General features: G+C 36.5%; 1 protein-coding gene across 2 annotated transcripts in view; it reads right to left on the reverse strand.

Moving 5' to 3' along the window:
* The window catches only part of LOC106870489 (dynein axonemal heavy chain 7), a 255,489-nt gene that overhangs the window by 162,607 nt on the left and 72,128 nt on the right, over positions 1-20,754 (reverse strand). For both annotated transcript variants that reach the window (XM_089359464.1, XM_089359463.1), the window contains 6 exons: positions 13,167-13,396; positions 12,151-12,334; positions 9,314-9,538; positions 7,237-7,419; positions 3,603-3,725; positions 1,203-1,391 (listed from right to left, as the gene is read on the reverse strand). In XM_089359464.1, the coding sequence (XP_089215590.1) occupies positions 1,203-1,391; positions 3,603-3,725; positions 7,237-7,419; positions 9,314-9,538; positions 12,151-12,334; positions 13,167-13,396 (1,134 nt within the window). The remainder of the gene's footprint in view (positions 1-1,202; positions 1,392-3,602; positions 3,726-7,236; positions 7,420-9,313; positions 9,539-12,150; positions 12,335-13,166; positions 13,397-20,754) is intronic.

The following is a 20,754-nucleotide window of genomic DNA, read 5'->3' on the forward strand; positions in this document are numbered from 1 at the left end:
ACAGTAACATCGTCCTTTACAGGACTGCCACATTCTGATTCTGTTGGTGAATAAACTTTACTAGATGGTAATAAAACTCACAGTATTTGATTAGTAGAAGGGGTAGAAAGGTATTTCAATAGAGATGCTTCAGTATAGTATTCATCAGATCATGACAGAATTGTAATATGATAACTTAGTTTCTTCGGTTCTACCTGTCAACTTGAAGAATCTTTATGGCAAAATTTCTGCCCCATTTAAACTAATATTGACCGATTCAAATATACAGAGGAGGTATTTAGAACCTTGCTAGATCAGATGGGAGCCTGGAGCAGCCTCCTGGCTTGCTAGTCCTCAGTGAAATCGTCCAGCCCATGCCAGCACAGAAAGTGGACATTAAACAATGGTGATGATGGTAGTGATGATGATGGTGATGATGATGATGCACACATTTAATCAGAAGAAACTTCGAAACCTTTCCAAATGATTGGAATATTGATCAGTGTACTGATTAAAGATAAACAAAAAAATACTCAAATTACCAATTTAATAAAGACAATGTTATCTCACTAAATTCCTCATTATTTTCAAAATCGATTAAAACAAAGGCAGCGTACTTCAACAGAAATGCCCCAGCGGTTCATTACAACTGTTGAATCGGTGCTATTATATGGCAGTGAAACACGGACACTGACAAAGAAATTATCAAATAGGCTAAATGGATGCTACACAAAGATGGTATGAATGGCCTTAAAAGTGAAATGGCAGCAGCATATGACAAATGAATGCCTTTATGGAGATCTGCTGAAGGTTAGTGAGAAGATGACATGCAAAAAGCAGCCTTATTGGACACAGCGCACATCTTAAGGGAAGTATTATCTGTCTGAGGTCCTTGTTGTGACTTGACAGATGACTAAAGACTCCGGTGCATTTTTAACTACACTGTGTTACGAAGGAATAATAATAATAATAATAATAATAATAATAATAATAATAATAATCATCATCGTTTAATGTCCGCTTTCCATGCTAGCATGGGTTGGACGATTTGACTGAGGACTGGTGAAACCAGATGGCTACACCAGGCTCCAATCTGATTTGGCAGAGTTTCTACAGCTGGATGGCCTTAATAATAATAATAATAATAATAACAATAATGGCCACAGTCTTTGGGTTGAAATGCATAAAAGAATAACAAATGAATACTAGCAAAGTTGACTAACCTCAAACCAATAGTCATAGATACTAAATACCTCGGGTATTGGTATATCTATTTTACCGATTGCCTTTGGAATTGGGTAGGACTCATTTTTGCCTAAATAGAGTTCTCGGAAGAACGAATCAAAGGCGAGTCTTCCATCCACGTCAATGACGGCGCCAATTGACCAAGGTATTGCAAACATAATGGCTGACTGAAAATAAAAAGAAAAGAAAAATATGAAAATATACAAATGAAATTAAATAAAAATATGAATGATGCTGTGCTGTAAATCATTCATTTTGATAACATACTAATTAATATATCGTTAGCTAATGAAATGTTGTTATTATAGTCTAGACCAGTGGTTCTCAACAGGGCTCCACATGATCTCTAGGGGGTTCATAAAATATTTAGTTGTTAATAAATTATGTACTACAAATTGGTTATACTTCCAAAGGAACGAAATATTTTAACGATTTTTTTAATACAATTCCTAATATTTGATAACATAATTATAATTATGATATAAAAAATGTAACAGTACTTTTTTTAAATATCGAATGGCTATCAGGGTCCACTGGAGCAAAATATGAATTAAAGGGATCCCTAGGTAAAAAAAAAAAATGGTTGAGAACCACTGGTTTTGACTTATAATAAATGAGATTTGATTTGAGAATGGTTGTGGCTGTGCGGTAAGAAGTTTACTTCCTGACCCACTGCGTGGTGTGGCACCTCGGGCAAGTGTCTTTTGCTATAGCTTTAGGTTAACCAAAGCCTTGTGAATGGATTTGATAAAGGGAAACTGAAAGAAACCTATCATATATATATATATGTGTGTGTGTGTGTGCATGTGTGCGTGTATATATATATATATATATATATATAAACACGTGGCACCAGTATTGGTGCAGACCCTCTCTCTCCCTCTCTCTCTCCCTCTCCCTCTCTCTCTCCTTCTCTCTCCCTCTCTCTCTCTCTCTCCCTCGTTTACTTTCTCGTTGTTCAAACATGACCATCATCCATCTTTTTTTCCACACGTTTGTCTTTCTTTTCTTCTGGTCTGTTGCACTGACCAGACATATTCTTGTCTGTCTCCTCTCCTATCTTTTCTCCTGTCAAAGAATGTTCCTCAGTGTTCGCCACCTTACCCCATCTGGTTTAGCAGCCCTCACCATTTGTTTCACTATCCTGGTTTTGTTACCAACTTTAACCCTCTGCAAAATCCTAGATTTTATTTTGGTTTGCGGGAGCAACTGTTTTCTCGAAGGCACATATTGTCGTGAATTCCTCAAAATGTGGAGTAGATAAACAGCAGACAAATGATGAAGGGTCGTTCTTTATGTTACTTGTCTTGTTTTCCATTTGTTTCTCTTGTTGTTCACAAAAAAATGTTTGTCTTCGTATTTCATGTTGTTTACCGTATTTTGGATTTCATGTTACTTACATTTTGTGACATCCTGTACCCATATATGCATATATATATATATATATATATATATATATATATATATATATATATATATATATATATATATATATATTAATAAATTATAGGGTAGCAAAAAAAATTTTAGAAATTTTATTTACCACCAGTGGTCTAGCGAGAGTAAAAAAACAGTCAATAGACTATGTATTATTCATTTAAAATGCAGAGATGTCTATAATAGGACATCTACTCGCTAGAAATAGCAGCAAAAGACTACATACCACAAAAATTAGGGATAATTTCGAAATCTAGATTGGTAAAAGTTTCTATTTTTCATTTCCTTTCGAAATTATCCCTAATTTTTGTGGTATGTAGTCTTTTGCTGCTATTTCTAGCGAGTAGATGTCCTATTATAGACATCTCTGCATTTTAAATGTATATATATATATATATATGTATATATATATACATGTAACCTCGTGGGCATCGGTACCATTTTCCTCTTTCTCCGTTCTTCCATTCTCCGAACTTTCCATCTTTCCGACGAAGGGCTATGCCCGAAACGTCATACACTCTCTCTTTCCTTTCCTGAGCGTCCAATAATACTATCCATATCACGTCCTCACTTTGTTGTTTTTTTGTTTTTTTGTTATATATATATATATATATATATATATATATATATATATGTAGGCTCCCAAGATGAGTTATTGTAGAACATTTCTGATTGCCCAATTTTTGGACAAACTTAGGCAATGCTGAGTTGAAATCATTGGACAGATCCATTGTCTGGCACAAATTTACAGAAGAAATTAATTTCTCCACTAAAATTGCTGTTTTATAGTTGATAAGTATGTAGACAAGCAGATTTACATTTATTTAATGAGAGAAATAAACTGAGAGGTTAGTGATGCAAAAATTTCAATGACAGTATCAATTTCACCAATCTCAGAGGTCTAATTCCACCAGCACAACTGATTAAAGAAATAAAATTACCTGAATGTAGCTTCTCATACGTTTGCTGTCTATGTCTTCTTTAGGGGGAGATCTAAGCAGCAACATGTCGACCAGCTTCATCAGAGACACAACAAGGCTGGCTTGACTGGTTGGCACGTACTCCTGAAAAATGAGATTATATTCTAAACATGTGAATATTTTTGTAGTTAACCATTTGTTAATAGAGGTTAATACTAGTTTCTGCCGTTTTACTTTCGTCTGTAAACATGAATTTAATATTTAATAGTCTGAAAAACTACAGTCAAATTATAAGCAACTTATTGCAAACATTCAGGGATATTTCATATTGATATCACTTGCTATATTGATTTTTATGATTTTAAACATTTTATGTTGTTAATTTTTAATAACTCAAATAATACCAATGTGCAAATTAGCACAGCCACACATTTTGGTAAATGTTTAATAATTCTCAAAAACTACCAATATGCAAATTACCACACCCACGCATAAATTAGGAAATGTTTTCTCCACAACCAAAAGTTGTTTTATTACTTTTCAGTAACAGCAGAGGGATTTAAGTTAAGAAGAGTGACGTGGGATTTAAAAAACATTTGAAATTACATCAAAGCAAATTGTTATAGTAGCATTACACAGCTAAGACAATCAATTGCCTCCTTGCTCATGTCATTGATATTTATACTTCAGTCATTATAAATGCAGGCATAGCAGCAAGGTTAAGAAGTTTGCTTCCCAGCCATGTTTTCAGATTCAGTCCTACAGTGGCAGGTGTCTTCTACTGAAGTCCAGGGCCAACCAAAGCCATGTGAATGGATTTGGTGAATGGAAACTGAAGGATGCCCAACGTATGTGAATATATGTGTGTGTGTATATATACATATACCTAGATAGATAGATACATTCCTTTTATTAGCCACACAGGGCTCAACGAAGATGGGACAAATACAATGTAGAGCTTTTCTTTTTGGGAGGGGGAAGGAAAAAAAAAAAAAAAAAGCCGATCAATTGGGATCGTGTATCACACAGTAATGTTCTCATGTAAAAAGAGGGGAGGACAGTTTAGGTTTAGCCGTGGAAAGAAAAGCCTACGGAAAAGACCACGGTAACCTTGGTCAATATTCTCATTGAAGAAACTATAACAGTAAGTGACTCTCTTTTGCCTTTTATTTTTTTTTTTTTCTTGGATTTTTTTTTCTAGTTCATAGGGTTATGCTCAAGATGGCTCCGTCGTTCACACGTGCCATCCTTGCTACATTCACCCATCTAGGCGGCGAGCTGGTAGAAACGTTACCCCACCGGGCAAAATGCTTAGCAGTATTTCGTCTGCTGTTACATTCTGAGTTCAAATTCCGCCGAGGTCGACTTTGCCTTTCATCCTTTTGGGGTCGATAAATTAAGTACCAGTTACGCACTGGGGTCGATGTAATCGACTTAGTCCCTTTGTCTGTCCTTGTTTGTCCCCTCTATGTTTAGTCCCTTGTGGGCAATAAGGAAATAAGATAGATAGATAGATAGATAGATAGATAGATAGATAGATAGAGATAAGAAAAGAAATGGAGGAACAATTAACAATTAGAAGTTGATCATTGGTATTAAATGGTCATAGTTTAATTATAGTTAATTATTTTAACTAGAATTAAACTATGACCACTTAATACCAATGATCAACTTCTAATTGTTAACTGTTGCTCCATTTCTTTTCTTATCTGAGTATATTAAGCCATGGTTTACCATTTAAATTACTAACTACTGTTAACCTAATATGTTTGTTTAAGATAATAATTTTTCAGATTACCTATAGGTAATTGGGAAGGAAGCTGTTAGAAAGCATACAATAGATAAAGAAATTAGATAGGTATAGAGTTAATTGTATAAAAGGGGTAAACACACAGACACAGAAAACAGTAAACTGATATAAAATGAAATTCAATTATGAAATATGCAAGTGTGTAGAAACAGCAGTGCTTCAGCAAAGCCAGAGCACTGGCTGAAACCAATAAAAATAATGTATGTGCTGAGGGATGTATAGGAAAAAAAAAATCAGTTTGCAATAGGAATAATAAAATGTCAGTGATAATATAAAATAAGATACAATAATATACTATAATGTGTATTAAACAATGTAATAAACACATCTAAAGCATATATATATATATATGAAACACGTGTACTGCAGAATCCTTTGTGTTTTGTTTTTATTTTATATTTCCAATTTATATATATATATATATATATATATATATTGGGGAATAAAGGTTCGTATGAAAAGAAGAAAGCATAAAAAACAGCAAGTCAAATGTGATAATTGGAATGAAACAATTTAGGATTATAAAAATGCAGTATTAGAAAATATGAGAACGTATCCAACAACTTCAAAGTTATGTTCCAAACTGTAAACATTGTTAATCATTCAGTGGCAAAGGCTTCGAAGCCAGCAACTTTGAAGAATGTCTACAACTATTCAAAAGCTCAGATTTATGATTCAATGCAGTTTTATCTCAATAAAAGATAAAATATTTTTCACTTAAGCGAAATGGGTATTTCATAGAATAACAGTAAGATCCATGCCTATATGAGTTTACTTTTTCTAAGATATACCACTGGCGTATGAAAAGTGACAGAAGCAGTTTATTTTACTTGCCATACATGGTCAGATAAATTTGTTGGTGACATTTTTCAGGGTTTTTATATGAATACTTGTGTAGATAAAATCTCATTTTGAAGTTGTTTTCTGTGGCTATGATGTAAGTTTTATATGTAAGGCTATTACTGATCTGGATCTTAGCCATATAAACAACTCCTTTGATCAGGAAATTACGATTGAGAGGACATTCTTACAAACCATAATATTGTTTTAAGTACTCTACATATTCATGGCTGTCTAATGATCAGTTACATGGAACTCTGAGTAACAGTTTGTGGTGTCATTTTGGCTTCAAGAAATTATTAAACTACTTGTTGAGTATGTATTTAATACATTATAATAACTGAAAGACTCCAATTTCCAGTAATCAAAATTACTCGTTTCTAATCAGCAGCTGGTGAACTGAGCCTGCTTTTCTTGTCCAGCCATTGTATTTTCAAACACATGAAACTAATCGTAATTTGCATTTAAATTCCATGGTTATTAAATGATTTTAATCTCTCAATCTATGTAGTACTTTTTTGTTGATACTATGAATAATGGAGCAGCATGCTATATATATATATATAAATATATATAAATATATGGTGTGTGTTATCTTTTGGCTATTATAATTCCTGTGAAGATGGATTGAATCTAAGCAAATGTAGATTTACAGCCGAGTGTGTTGCATTATTTTATCAGTGTTTACATCCCTTTTAGAAGTTTCTTCAAGAGGCTGTTATGCATCAGATACATAGAGCACAAATGAAACAGCTTTAGCAGACAGTGTTGCCAAAAATGCTGCAAGCAGGAATAATTCTTAGCTTGAGTGAAATGCTGAAAGCTCACTCGATATGGACATACACTCTGCCAAATATCCCTGTCTCAAGGGCACAGTTTGAACTCGGTATGTAAAGCTGCTAACAATAAAATCCCACATTCTCTGCTGAATCCTTTATTCGACTGACCAACAAACACGAAGGACTTCCCTAAAGGAACAGAAAATTTAGAAAAAATGTTACTTACTTTACACTTTTTGTGGATAAATTCTATACACGGGTCAAGCAGCCATTCAAACATGAGGTGAATTAGTTCTCTCTCTGTAGACATTGGTTCTTGGAATGCTGCTATCCATGATTGGACAAGTGGGCGCCAACCAAGGCTCATTGGTTCCATATATACCATTCCACATCGGCTTACTGTTGCAGGCTGGAAAAAATAGATTCTTTAGTAGATATTGCAATTTTGTAAGAAATTCATAAAATAACTGTGTATATATATATGTGTGTGTGTGTGTGTGTGTGTGTGTGTGTGTGTGTGTGTGTGTGTATATGTAATCATCATCTTCATCATTATCATTTACAACCTAAACAAAACAAACCACAAACGCAAGACACACTCTATACAACAATTATCCAGTGAAATAAATAAACTTCCACCAGTAATTCGTTTAACCAATGCATTATACACTCAACACACAATACCAGTAGTAATACAACAAAAGACTGCACGAAACCTCGAGAGAAAAGAAACTGATGTAATATGATACCAGGAAGAGTTTGTTCATTCCCAACAACAGAAAAGAACATACAATGCTGCACACACCACAATAACATGGAAGAGTAACAAGTGATGCAGTAGAAATTTGCCTGAAACTACCAAATGTTGAATATTCATATAATAACAATAATAAGCAATTATACATATCAGTTAAAAACTTAATATATCCTGGTTAAATTATGAGCAAAGAAAGGAAAATTAAATACAAAAAAGGAGACAAACCGGAGTCAAACTCAATGTATTAATTTGTGAAGGAGAAAAAGATTTCAAAACTACGATGTTATTATCTAAGAAAGTAATTTTAGAAAATGTTTGTTTAAGATAATAATTTTTCAGATTAATTAAATCTTATATTTTCTAAATGAAAAAAAAAATGGTTTTAGAATTTGCATCTACACCAGATTTCGTACACAGCAATTCTTATAAATTTCCCAGGTTCAAATGGTGGTGGTGGTGGTGGTGGTGGTGGTGGTGGTGGTGGTGGTGGTGATGATGATGATGATGATGATGATGATGATGATGATGATGATGATGATGATGATAACTATGCTGTTGCTGCTGCTGCTGATAAAAATGGTGGTGATAGTGATGATGATGGTAATGATGATGATGATGATGATGATGACGATGATGATGACGATGATGATGAAGAAGATGATGCTGCTGCTGCTGCTGCTGCTGGCAATGATGATTGGAGATCAAACTAATCAAAAACATTGTGTAGTTTTCATCTCTAAAGAAGAAGTTAATGATTTGTAAAATTAAAATCTCATTAACAACCGTTTTGGTGAAGAGGGAGAAGAAGAGGAGGATCAATAAATAAATAAAGAAATAAAGAACTAATTTAAGGCTGTGAACTGGTGGACACATTAGAACAGAAGATGTGCTTTGCATTTAATTTGGCTCAATGCATTCCGAGTTCAAATCTCACCATGACCGGCAGGACACAACAGCATATATCATCATTAGCCCCTGGACGCCTATTGTCACAAGTCCTAGGACTCATACAGCCTGTATGCCGGGCAAAATGCTTAGCGGTATATCGTCTGTTTTTATGTTCTGAGTTCAAATTCCGCTGAGGTCGACTTTGCCTTTCATTCTTTCGGGGTCGATAAATTAAGTACCAATTGCGTAATTTTTTGACCATAGGTTCAAGGCTTGAAATTATTGGAAACAGAAGCTAGTTGATTACATTGATCCTGATGCTCAACTATACACTTGTTTTATTGATCCCCTGAAGATGGAGGGTAAAGTTGACCTTGGAGGTATTTGAACTCAGAAAGAAACACCACCATGCATTTTGTTCAGCGCCACCGTTAATTCTTTTAAATTTAGGCACAAGGCAAGGAAAATTTTAGGGGAAGTGGGTTAAGTCAAAAACACCCAAAAAGATGAAAGGTAAAGTTGACCATGGTGGCATTTGATCTCAGAATATTAAGAGTTGGATGAAATGCCACTAAGCATTTTGTTTGGAATGGTAACATTTCTGTCAAGAAGATACCTTTCCCATTTCAATATAATACAAGTTGAGTTATAATCTTACCGATGCTTGTGCCAAATCCATCGTCTCAAATATCAGACTCATTGAAGCTGACATCTGAATAATTTCTCCACTCATCAAACACAGTTTCTTGTTGTCGTCTAAAACGGTATTCATGTTTTCAATCCAGAGAGCATCAATGGGACCATCAAACAGAACCCATTTTCGGTCTTCATTTTCGGCAGATGCAAATTCTCGGAATGTGTTAGCTACAACACCATCTGTCCACTGTCAGAATGAAATATAGAAAAGATAAGATAAGAATGATCAAATGATTTTCTAGTTTTAAATGTGATTTACAACAGAACAAATTCTAAATAAGGCACATCATTGTCATCATCATCATCATTATCATTGTTGTTTTAACATCGACTTTTTCATGCTTGCATGGGTCAGAGGAAATTTACTGAAACTGATTTTCTACAGCCATATGCCATCCTGGGAACCCTCACCCATTTCCAAGCAAAGTTTCTTCATAGAAAATATTCCTCCATGGCAAATGTTTTTACAGAACAATGGAAATAAACGACCCTGCTTGTATGACAGTAACACTCATTTACAACAATCATGCAATGTCAAGAAAAGAAGACACAAACACAAACACACACACACACATGATGGTGGGCTTCTTTCAGCTTCACTCAACCATATCCAACCCCAGTCTGGCCGGGGGGGGGGGGGGGTCATAGCAAAAGACACCTGCCCAAGGTGTCATTCAGTGGGACAAAATCTGAAACCATGTGGTTGGGAGACACAGAAGTAGAAAAATAACATGGACAAAAGCACACACACACACACACACCTCAAACAATACCATTCCCAGTTACAGCCAACACCTTGACAACTGATGCTGGTGTGTTTACGTCCCCGTAACATAGTGGTTCAGTAAAAGAGACTAATAGAATAAGTACTAGGCTTACAAAGAATAAAGTCCTGGGGTCGATTTGCTCGACTAAAAGGCGGTGCTCCAGCATGGCCACAGTCAAATGACTGAGACAAATAAAAGAATAAAGCTAAATTGATAAATGGATATTATTAGTAAGTTTTGTTATAGGCTGGCTGGAAATCAATCAACTTTCATCTGAAGAGACAAGAAGCAAAATGTCTCGGAAAACCTGCAAGAAAATATCTAATAAAAACACACCTACACTGTTTTCAACATTGAGAACATCTTTAATTGTGGATTACTACAATCCCATGATTAGAATGATTGGTGTGTGTGTGTGTGTGTGTGTGTGTGTGTGTGTGTGTGTACTGAACATGTTTGTGCGTTGTGTCCTAGTTGAGCCAGTCAACTTCCGCTTAACCTGAGGATTTCCAACCATAATCAATATCTTGGAGACAAACACACTTTTAAAGTCTGGATGATGATGATGATGATGATGATAACGACAATGATGACGACAATGATGAGGATGATGATGATGGTTTAATAGTGTTTATATTATTTAGAAACTGTTTAGTATCCTGGAGAGTATATCTTAATGTTTATGACAAATATAGTCTTGCAAGAGCGATGTGGATATGTAGCTATATATATATATATATATATATATATATATATATATATATAAGGGCATTACTATATAATAATGCCTCACACCATGAGGGACTCTAAGGTCAGACTGGGAATAAATGATGGATTTTTTCCCTTATGAGGTTTTTTTCACGCTAGCTACTTGATAAATTCTTGTAAAAGAATTCGTCCTATTATTGAATATATATATATATATATATATATATATATATATATATACACATACACACACACACACACACACACACACACACACACACACACACACACACACACACACACACACACACATATACACAGAGAGAGACAGAGAGAGAGGTATTGATATATATTCACTTATATTTATGAGTGTATGAATAATAAATATAATGAAATTTTATTGCTGAAATGGTGTACTCAAATTGTAACTTGGGGCAGGAGAGAAGGAAGAGGAGGAGGGGAGGAAGGAAAGGCGGAAGACATAAAGCAAATATCAGATACCATCATAAAATATTATTAGAGACCAAGTACTTTCCAGATTAGTGAAGGGACCTTCCCATGAGCAGCAACCAGAGGATTTTTAAAGACCAACAATGATGTCCAAAAAGAAAAGGCATAAAAAAAAAAATAAAGAAATTCCCATAATTCCAGGATAAAATAACAAACAAAATGTTGCTCAGTTTATTTTGCCCAGGCGCAGGAGTGGCTGTGTGGTAAGTAGCTTTCTTACCAACCACATGGTTTCGGGTTCATTCCCACTGCGTGGCACCTTGGGCAAATGTCTCCTACTTTAGCCTCAGGCCGACCAAAGCCTTGTGAGTGGATTTGGTAGACGGAAACTGAAAGTGGTTGGAATTAGCAAGGGCATCTAACCATAGAAACCATTCCAAAACAGAAGACTGGAGCCTGGTGCAGCTCCCCAGCTGTCCAGCTTCTGTCAAACTGTCCAACCCATGCCAGCATGGAAAATGGATGTTAAATGATGATGATGATGTTACTATATTCCAACTCCTCCCAGCACGGAAAACAGACATTAAATGATAATGATGATGATGATGATGACGACGATGATCATTTCTATTAAAATACACATTCTTTGTTTCAATAAATTTTGAAAATACCTATAAATTTAGTAAAATGACTGTCATTAATAAGCCAATGTCCGGAACATAAATTAACATGAAATTTTTGTGGAAGGTTTTAATTAAAATCATTTTAAAACTGGGAGTTTGTATCACAGAACCAGGAGTGGTTTCTGATGAGTTGATATAAAAAGGGTCAAAAGGGTTCAAGTTGGAGTATAGCTAAAGGGCACAATACTCACCTCATGTGAAACAGGATCAAACTGACCAAACAACTGGCCCATGGTGATCGATTTAGGGTTGATAATCCGATAGATTACCTTCTCGTAGTCTTCACACCCTTGCTCGTTAAGGTTAGTCATTCCTTCTGATAGGACTTCCAGCACCTTTGTCTTTCCGCCAAATGGTAAACCCACAATCATGAAACTTCAAAGACACAGTATAAAGGATAAATGTAAACAGAGAAACTTGTTTAAGAGACGTAGTATTTGTTAGTGTGTGTGTTTGTAAGAGAAAGAAAGAGCATGTGTATGTAAATATGTCTACATATGAATGTGTTAGTATTTATGCATGTATGTATAGGTAAGCATGTGTGAGTGTGTGCATGTATGTTTGTGAATATGTCCTTATGTGAGTGTGGAGGCGGAATGGCCCAGTGGTTAGGGCAGCGGACTTGTGGTCATAGGATCGTGGTTTCGATTCCCAGACCGGGCATTGTGAGTGTTTATTGAGCAGAAACACCTAAAGCTCCATGAGGCTCCGGCAGGGGATGGTGGCGAACCCTGCTGTACTCTTCCACCACAACTTTCTCTCACTCTTCCTTCCTGTTTCTGTTGTGCCTGTAATTCAAAGGGTCAGCCTTGTCACACTGTGTCACACTGAATAATCCCGAGAACTACATTAAGGGTACACGTGTCTGTGGAGTGCTCAGCCACTTGCACGTTAATTTCACGAGCAGGCTGTTCCGTTGATCAGATCAACTGGAACCCTCGACGTCGTAAGCGACGGAGTGCCAACAACAACAGGGTCAGTAGCCACCCTTGCAATACCTGTCTACCATTCACATAACACAAGCAGTATAACACACTGTCTACCTGTCTAAGATATAAGGAGACATAATCACACAATGTCCACCTGTCTAAGAAATAAATAGTCAGTTCAATACACTGTCCACCTACCTATAATACAAGAAGACATATTGACACAGTGACCACATAATCTTGACATAACAAGACAGTACAAAATAATGCCCACTTACCCATGACGGACAATCATCATTTCGTAAGTTTGAATTATTTTCTCTTTGAAAAAATCAACAAATTGTAGATTCTTCTTCTCAGCCACGGACTTCATGGATTCCAAGAAAACAACATAGTCTGCTTCGGGCATATGCAGTTCAGGAAACAAGTCTGTGATGATCCCATTGAACAGAGGGATGTCATGTGACAGGAATTTTGGCATGTTTACATCAATAATTGATCGAAGAAGCTACATTTGGGGGAAAAAACAAAACAAAAAAAAAAAAAATGATAAGCAGGATAAGCATAATAATGTTTTCTTTTAAAGGCACAAGGCCTGAAATTCTGGGGGGAGGGTACTGGTCAATTACATCGACCCCAGTGTTTCACTGATACTTAATTTATTGACCCCCAAAAGGATGAAAGGCAAAGTAGACCTCAGTAGAATTTGAACTCCACTAAGCATTTCGCCCAGCATGCTAATGATTCTGCCAGCTTGCTGTCTTAAGGAAAGACATGATAATAATAATTCTTTCTTTTATAGGCACAGTTTTGGGGAGAGGGTTAGTCGTTTACATCACCCCCAGTACCTGACTGGTACTTTATTCTATTGGTTCCCAAAAGGATGAAAGGCTGGGTTGATATTGGTGGGATTTGAACACAGAATGTAAAGAAACAGAAGAAATTCCACAGAACATTTTGCCTGACATACTCTTTAGTCCTTTACTGGTTTCAGTCAATTGACTGCGGCCATGCTGGAGCACCACCTTTATAGTCGAGCAAATCGACCCCAGAGCTTATTCTTTGTAAGCCTAATACTTATTCTATCGGTCTCTTTTGCTGAACCGCTAAGTTACGGGGACGCAAACACACCAGCATCGGTTGTCAAGCGATGCTGGGGGGGACAAACAGACACACAAACATACACACACACACACACACATATATATATATATATATATATATATATATATATATATATATATGCACATACGATGGGCTTCTTCCAGTTTCCATCTACCAAATCCACTCACAAGGCCTTGTTTGGCCCGAGGCTATAGAAGAAGACACTTGCCCAAGGTGCCACGCAGTGGGACTGAACCCGGGACCATGTGGTTGGTAAGCAAGCTACTTACCACACAGCCACTCCTGTGCCTAGATACATAATGGTCATAACTGGAATATTATGGATCTTAGGACCGTATGCTACAGGGCTGACTAGGGGTCAAATAGCAACCATCAGAAACCAGGCCTCAGCACAGTAGGCTTCCTTAAAAGTTCCCTTGGGGCTATGGAAGAACTTATATTCACATTTTTTTTTTTTACAGAAACACTGTTTTTAGACAATAGAAAAGAAAAATTAAATAGTTTAATTAAAGACTAATCAGTTTGTTAAAAAGACACTAATATAACTGTAGGAAACTAATCAGAGGAAATGGTGAATAACTGTTTCATGTAATTATGATAACGATAACTGTCTATAACAATCTAATTAACCTCTTTTGTTTTTGTTAATTGGAAATATATTGATTACTACAAAGAAAGTCAACGGGAAATATTCCGGTTCACTGTTTTTTAACGAAGATTGAGTATAACGAACTATGGAATGAGGCATGTGTGTGTGTGTGTGTGTGTGTGTGTAGAGGGAGATGGGGGGGGAGAGAAGTCAGTTTGTGTATGAGTGTGAGTAAATATATAGAGGCGTTAGTGTGAGTATGTGTGTAAATAGAGGTGTTAGTGAATGTGTGTGGATAGAGAAGTTAGTGTGAGTGAGTGTGTGTGTGAACAGAGGACTTAGTGCGAGTGTGTGCGTGTGTGTGTGTGTGGTATACATGTGTGTGTATTTGTGGTACAAGAGTATGTGTGTAAGGAAGTTGGTGAATGAGTAGTGTAAAGTGTGACTTGGGGTGTGTGTTTATGTATATATGTATACAGGTATATGTGTGTGTGTGTGTTAGTGCGTATGTTGAATGTCTATGTGTGTGCATGTATCACTGTCTATGTGTGCGTATATATCAATGCGTGTAAGTATCTGTGTGAAGTGAGTGTATATGAAGTTTGTATCAACATATATATGTGTGTGTGTATATATATATATATATATATATATATATATATATATACACACACACACACACACACACACACACACACACACACACATATATGTGCAAATATATAGAAACACTACGCTCATTATTATATTAGGAGATATATATCTATATAATTGTTACGGTCACTACCCCATCATGAAGAGGTATGCTCTGCAAAAGTTCCGTGGTGGTGTCACATAAATACCACCCATACCAACACCACATAAAGGCATTCATGCCAGTATCAAGTTGGGAGCATCCAGCACACACCAAGAAGTGGTTGGCATTAGGAAGGGCATCCAGCCATTGACACCAGGGCAAGTCAGACTGGGGTCTGGTGCAGTTCTCAAGCTTGCCAGCTGTGGTCAAACTGTCCAACCCTTTGCCAGATAGAAAACAGATGTTAAAGGATGAAGATGATGAAGATGATGATGATTATATATATATGTCCACTTTCCTGTGCTTGCATGTGTCTGATGGAAGTTTGGGGGAGAGGCGAATATTCACTAGCCAGATGCTCTTCCTGTCACCAACCCTTACCTGTTTCCAATCAGAAACATTGGCACGCCAGGCGAAATGCTTAGCAGTATTTCATCTGACTTTACATTCTGAGTTCAAATTCCACCAAGGTCGACTTTGCCTTCCATCCTTTCGGGGTCGATAAATTAAGTACCAGTTGCATACTGGGGTCAATCTAATTGACTGGTGCCCTCCCCCAAAATTTCAGGCCTTGTGCCTAGAGTAGAAGAGAATATTCTTCCTAATCCAAGCACATTTCACAGAAGATTGGAAATCTTTGGCAGGACACTGCTTTTGTAAGGGTGACAAGCACTAGCGTAGCAATAATTGGGTACCCTCCCAGCAGTATACTGGATAGATACTATCCCTTAGTGGGTTGTACCCCCAACCCCTAACTCTCTTACGTTATATATATATATATATATATATATATATATATAACGTAAGAGAGTTAGGGGTTGGGGGTTCAACCCACTAAGGAATAGTATCTATCCAGTATACTGATGGGAGGGTACCCAATTATTGCTACACTAGTGCTATACTAAGTGCAATCAATGGGAGCGGGTAAAAGTGGAGGTTTTACCCCAAATTTGTATAACAATTAGAAAATGGAGGATAATAACGCTGAACCCAACTACTTGCAGACGATGTATCCCATTGAATTCATTAATTTAATTCATAGCAAAAGTGACAAAAAAAGAAAGAAAAAGAAAGAAAGAACCAAAGCACAGGTGTCTATGGCAGACTATGTTATTTTGCCAACCTGGTTTACATATAGAAGTACAAAGTACATAAGGAATTAGAGGATGAACAGAAGTTTAATCTTACAGCTGTTTCGGCCTAGTTTTAGCAAGCCCCATTCTATCCGAATATTCCTTGCCGGAGTGATTATCGGATGACATTTTGTAATGGGGTTACATGCCTGAACCGCTAGGTCTCTTCAGAGATTCAGCATATTATCCTCCATTTTCTAATTGTTATATATATATATATATATATATATATATATATATACACAATTATCACATGATGACAAGGCCAAGAAATAGAAACACACATATATGTAGAAGCATGCACACACACATCCACCCACACATGCATGCACGCGCATATAGGAAACATGAGTGATTTTTAGCATTTGTCATTTTACCATCTTACTCTTTTATTTGCTTAGTACTTATTCTATCGGTCTCCCTTGTTGAACTGCTAAGTTATGGAGATGTAAACACACCAACATTGGTTGTCAAACGATGGTGGGGGGGACAAAGACAGATACACAAACACACAAACACACACTCACACAGATACAGGCACGCACTCACAGAAATATGCACATAGAGTGGGAGAGAAAAGGAAAGAGAGAGAGAGAGAGAGAGAGAGAGAGAGAGAGAGAGAGAGAGACATTACAATTTATTAATTGAATACAATTGATATAAACACTTTCCTTCACGCCATAGACGTAAAGAGAAACATGCTCAGACACATAGAGAGAGAGAGAGAGAGAGAGAGATAGGGGGGAGAGAGAGAGAGATAGGGGGGAGAGAGAGAGAAAGAAGGAGAGAGAGAAACAATAAAACGTTTGATGTCAAATGAATCAGCATGAAATCAGCGATACCAAACAGGCGTTGCCAAAACGGCTGCACCAAAATATCTCATACCCACCCCCCATTGGTCTTTGCTACCTTTGCCATTATTGTTCTTTCAGCTATTCTAATTGCTGTCGTTGTTGTTGTTGATTTTTTTTTTTTCCCGTCAGTAATTAGCAAATTGATTCCAAGTAAATAAGTGATTTTCTTTTTTTTCTTTCTCTCCTCTCTGAGGTCATCTGCCATTACTATTATTATAAATACAACACGACTGTTACTTGTTAAGCAGAGAGTCTCATAGTGGAGGGAGAGTGTGGAAAGGGTAGATCCAGGAAGATGAGGGGACAAAGTGGTGAGAAAAAAAAGGATCTTCAGATATTGGGCCTCACAGAAGGAATGACAGGGAACTGAAACTACTGGCACTTTGCTGGGCTCAAAAAGGCACATCAAGTTAAATATGTTGTTGGCACTCCGTCGCTTACGACGTCGAGGGTTCCAGTTGATCCGATCAACGGAACAGCCTGCTCGTGAAATTAACGTGCAAGTGGCTGAGCACTCCACAGACACGTATACCCTTAAAGTAGTTCTTGGGGATATTCAGCTTAACACAGTGTGTCAAGGCTGACCCTTTGAATTACAGGCACAACAGAAACAGGAAGTAAGAGTGAGAGAAAGTTGTGGTGAAAGAGTACAGCAGGGTTCGCCACCATCCCCTGCCGGAGCCTCATGGAGCTTTAGGTGTTTTCGCTCAATAAACACTCACAATGCCCGGTCTGCGAATCGAAACCTCAATCCTATGACTGTGAGTCTGCTGCCCTACCCATTGGGCCATTGCACCTCCACCAAGTTAAATAAAACCATGGTTATCCTTACAAGCAGGCACGTTTCCTACATCCCGCTTCAACTGAGCATTTCTAATCTTGCAGGCTCGTAGGTGTCGATCGGTGCCACGTAAAAAGCAACCATGCCAGTGCCATGTAAAAGCACCTATGCCAGTGTTGCGTTAAAAGCACCCAGTACACTCAGTAAAAAGTGGTTGGTGCTAGGAAGGGCATCCAGCTGTAGAGACCATGCCAAAACAGATATGGAACACAGGTAGTCTTTCAGCAGATCAGCTCCTGTCAAACTGTATGACCCATGCCAGCATGGAAAACGGATGCTAAATGATGATGATGATGATGATGATGATAGTCAATGCATTCATCTTTTAATCTCTTTCTTTCTTTCAATTAATCTCTTTCAGTTCCTGTATTATCTCTCTCTCTCCCACTCTCTCTCTCAGTTCCAATTAAACTCTTTCATGCCTCATGTGTTATGTTTGTCCCCAGTAAATGTTACTCTCTCTCCCAAGAGATCCATGTTCTTTTTGTCACTTTTTACTTGTTTCAGTTACTGGATCAAGGCCCTGCCTTGGGGGGTTTTTAGTCAAACAAATTGATCCTGGCCTTCATAATAATAATAATAATAATAATAATAATAATCCTTTCTACTATGGGCACAAGACCTGAAATTTTGGGGGGAGGGGACTAGTCAATTACATCGACCCTAGTACTCTGTTGGCACTTAATTTATTGACTCGGAAAGGATAAAAGGCAAAGTTGACCTTGGCGGAATTTGAACTCTGAATGTACTGACAGATGAAATGTCACTTAGCATTTCGCCCAGTTTGCTAATGATTCTGCCAGCTCACCACCTTACAACAAAAACAACAACAACAACAGCAGTAATAATAAATCTTTCTACTATATGTACAAAGTCTGAAATTTTGGGGAAGGGGATAGTTGATTGTTCTATTGTGAACAGCAAAGATTGTAAGAAATGTCCTCAATATCTAAGGAAACTTGGTCATGACTCAGTGGGAAGGACATCGATTCCAATTGTAGTATATTTGTGCACACCATGAATAATAACAACAATATCAAGAACAGTTTCTAATTTAGACGTAAGATCAGTAAATTTGAGGGGAGGAAGTTAGTTAGTGCTATCAACCCCAATACTTGGGGCCTTATTAAATGGACCCCAAAAGGTTGAAAAGCAAAGCTGATACTGGATTCGGACTGAAGTCAGATTTATCTTCAATCTCTAATCCTAACCTTAGGATCAAGAAGAACAACAAGATCTCAGAAAATGACAAAGCAACCAAACTTTGTGTTATGCCAATCCACACAGATGTAAAAAAATCTAACGCCAAGAAAGGACATGTTTTCTAATCAAAGTATCAGTTTCAACACAAGATAATATATCTCTTTGAGAATTACAGAAATTATCCAAAACATAAAGATCTGGAAATTGAGATAACAAAAATGTGGGGGTTGAATAAAGAACCAATTGCTTTAGTAATAATAGGTGCCTTGGGAACAATTAAAAACATGAAGATAAATATATAACCAAAACCTCACAGGACTTATATATATGTATATATACAACACACAGAAAATAGTGATCCTGGATATGTACACATATAACATAGAGTATTGGAAATATAAGAATAAATATAAATCAGAAACAAAACATTGTGTATATACCTACGGCACACAAAGCTGTGTGCTCAGTAGTGCAGTAAGAAGTATACAATGAAAACAAAATAAAACTGCCAAAAAGCAACAAAATAAAGCTACTAAATAATAATAATCATAATAATAATCATAATGATAATAATAATAATAATAATAATAATAATAATAATAATAATAATACTACAACAACAATATTTTTGCAATCATAAAGCTCTTATTACAAGAAATAGTTGAATGTGAATGGAATATTTCATGATGCAACGTGTTGATCTGAATAATTTAAGTGATTGTTAGCCACAGAGGACAAAAAAAAAAAGGAAAGCAAACATCTCCATTTAAACCAAACACACTTTTGCTTCTCAAAAGGTGTGTTTGTATTTTAAGTTTTTTTTCCCCCTTTTTTTAAAATTCAAATTGGAACCTAAAACTATGGAACGAAAAAGAAACAGTTTTCTCATTCTTCTTGTGTTTTGACAAAGACAACACCCACATGTTTCTGAAATAATTTTCAAAACAAAACTCTAAAACGAAACATAGAAATACACTTAGAGATTCTATCAAAAATTTGAAGACATCAGATGCTTAGGTCATTGTTCTTGTTACTACTACTACTACTAATACTACTATTTAAATTTAGCTGATTGATTGTCTTCTCAATAATTTCACACCTCGTCCTTGTTTGAGGCCAAACTATAAAATTCTAAATTAATATTCATTTTTGTAAGAATACAATACTCTTCATTTTTTTTTTTTTTTTTTTTTTGTGGATTAACACAGTTGTTGATTTGTTTATCTCCAGGATGGCTCTCAGGTGATAGAGACAACAGTATCATTTTAGCAGTGGCTATAATAACTTGAAGCTTCTATTCCTACACTCTGGGTTCTGAGTACAAG

The sequence above is a fragment of the Octopus bimaculoides genome, chromosome 11, assembly GCF_046866305.1.
Source record: "Octopus bimaculoides isolate indiv1 chromosome 11, ASM4686630v1, whole genome shotgun sequence".
Taxonomy (NCBI): Eukaryota; Metazoa; Mollusca; class Cephalopoda; order Octopoda; family Octopodidae; genus Octopus; species Octopus bimaculoides.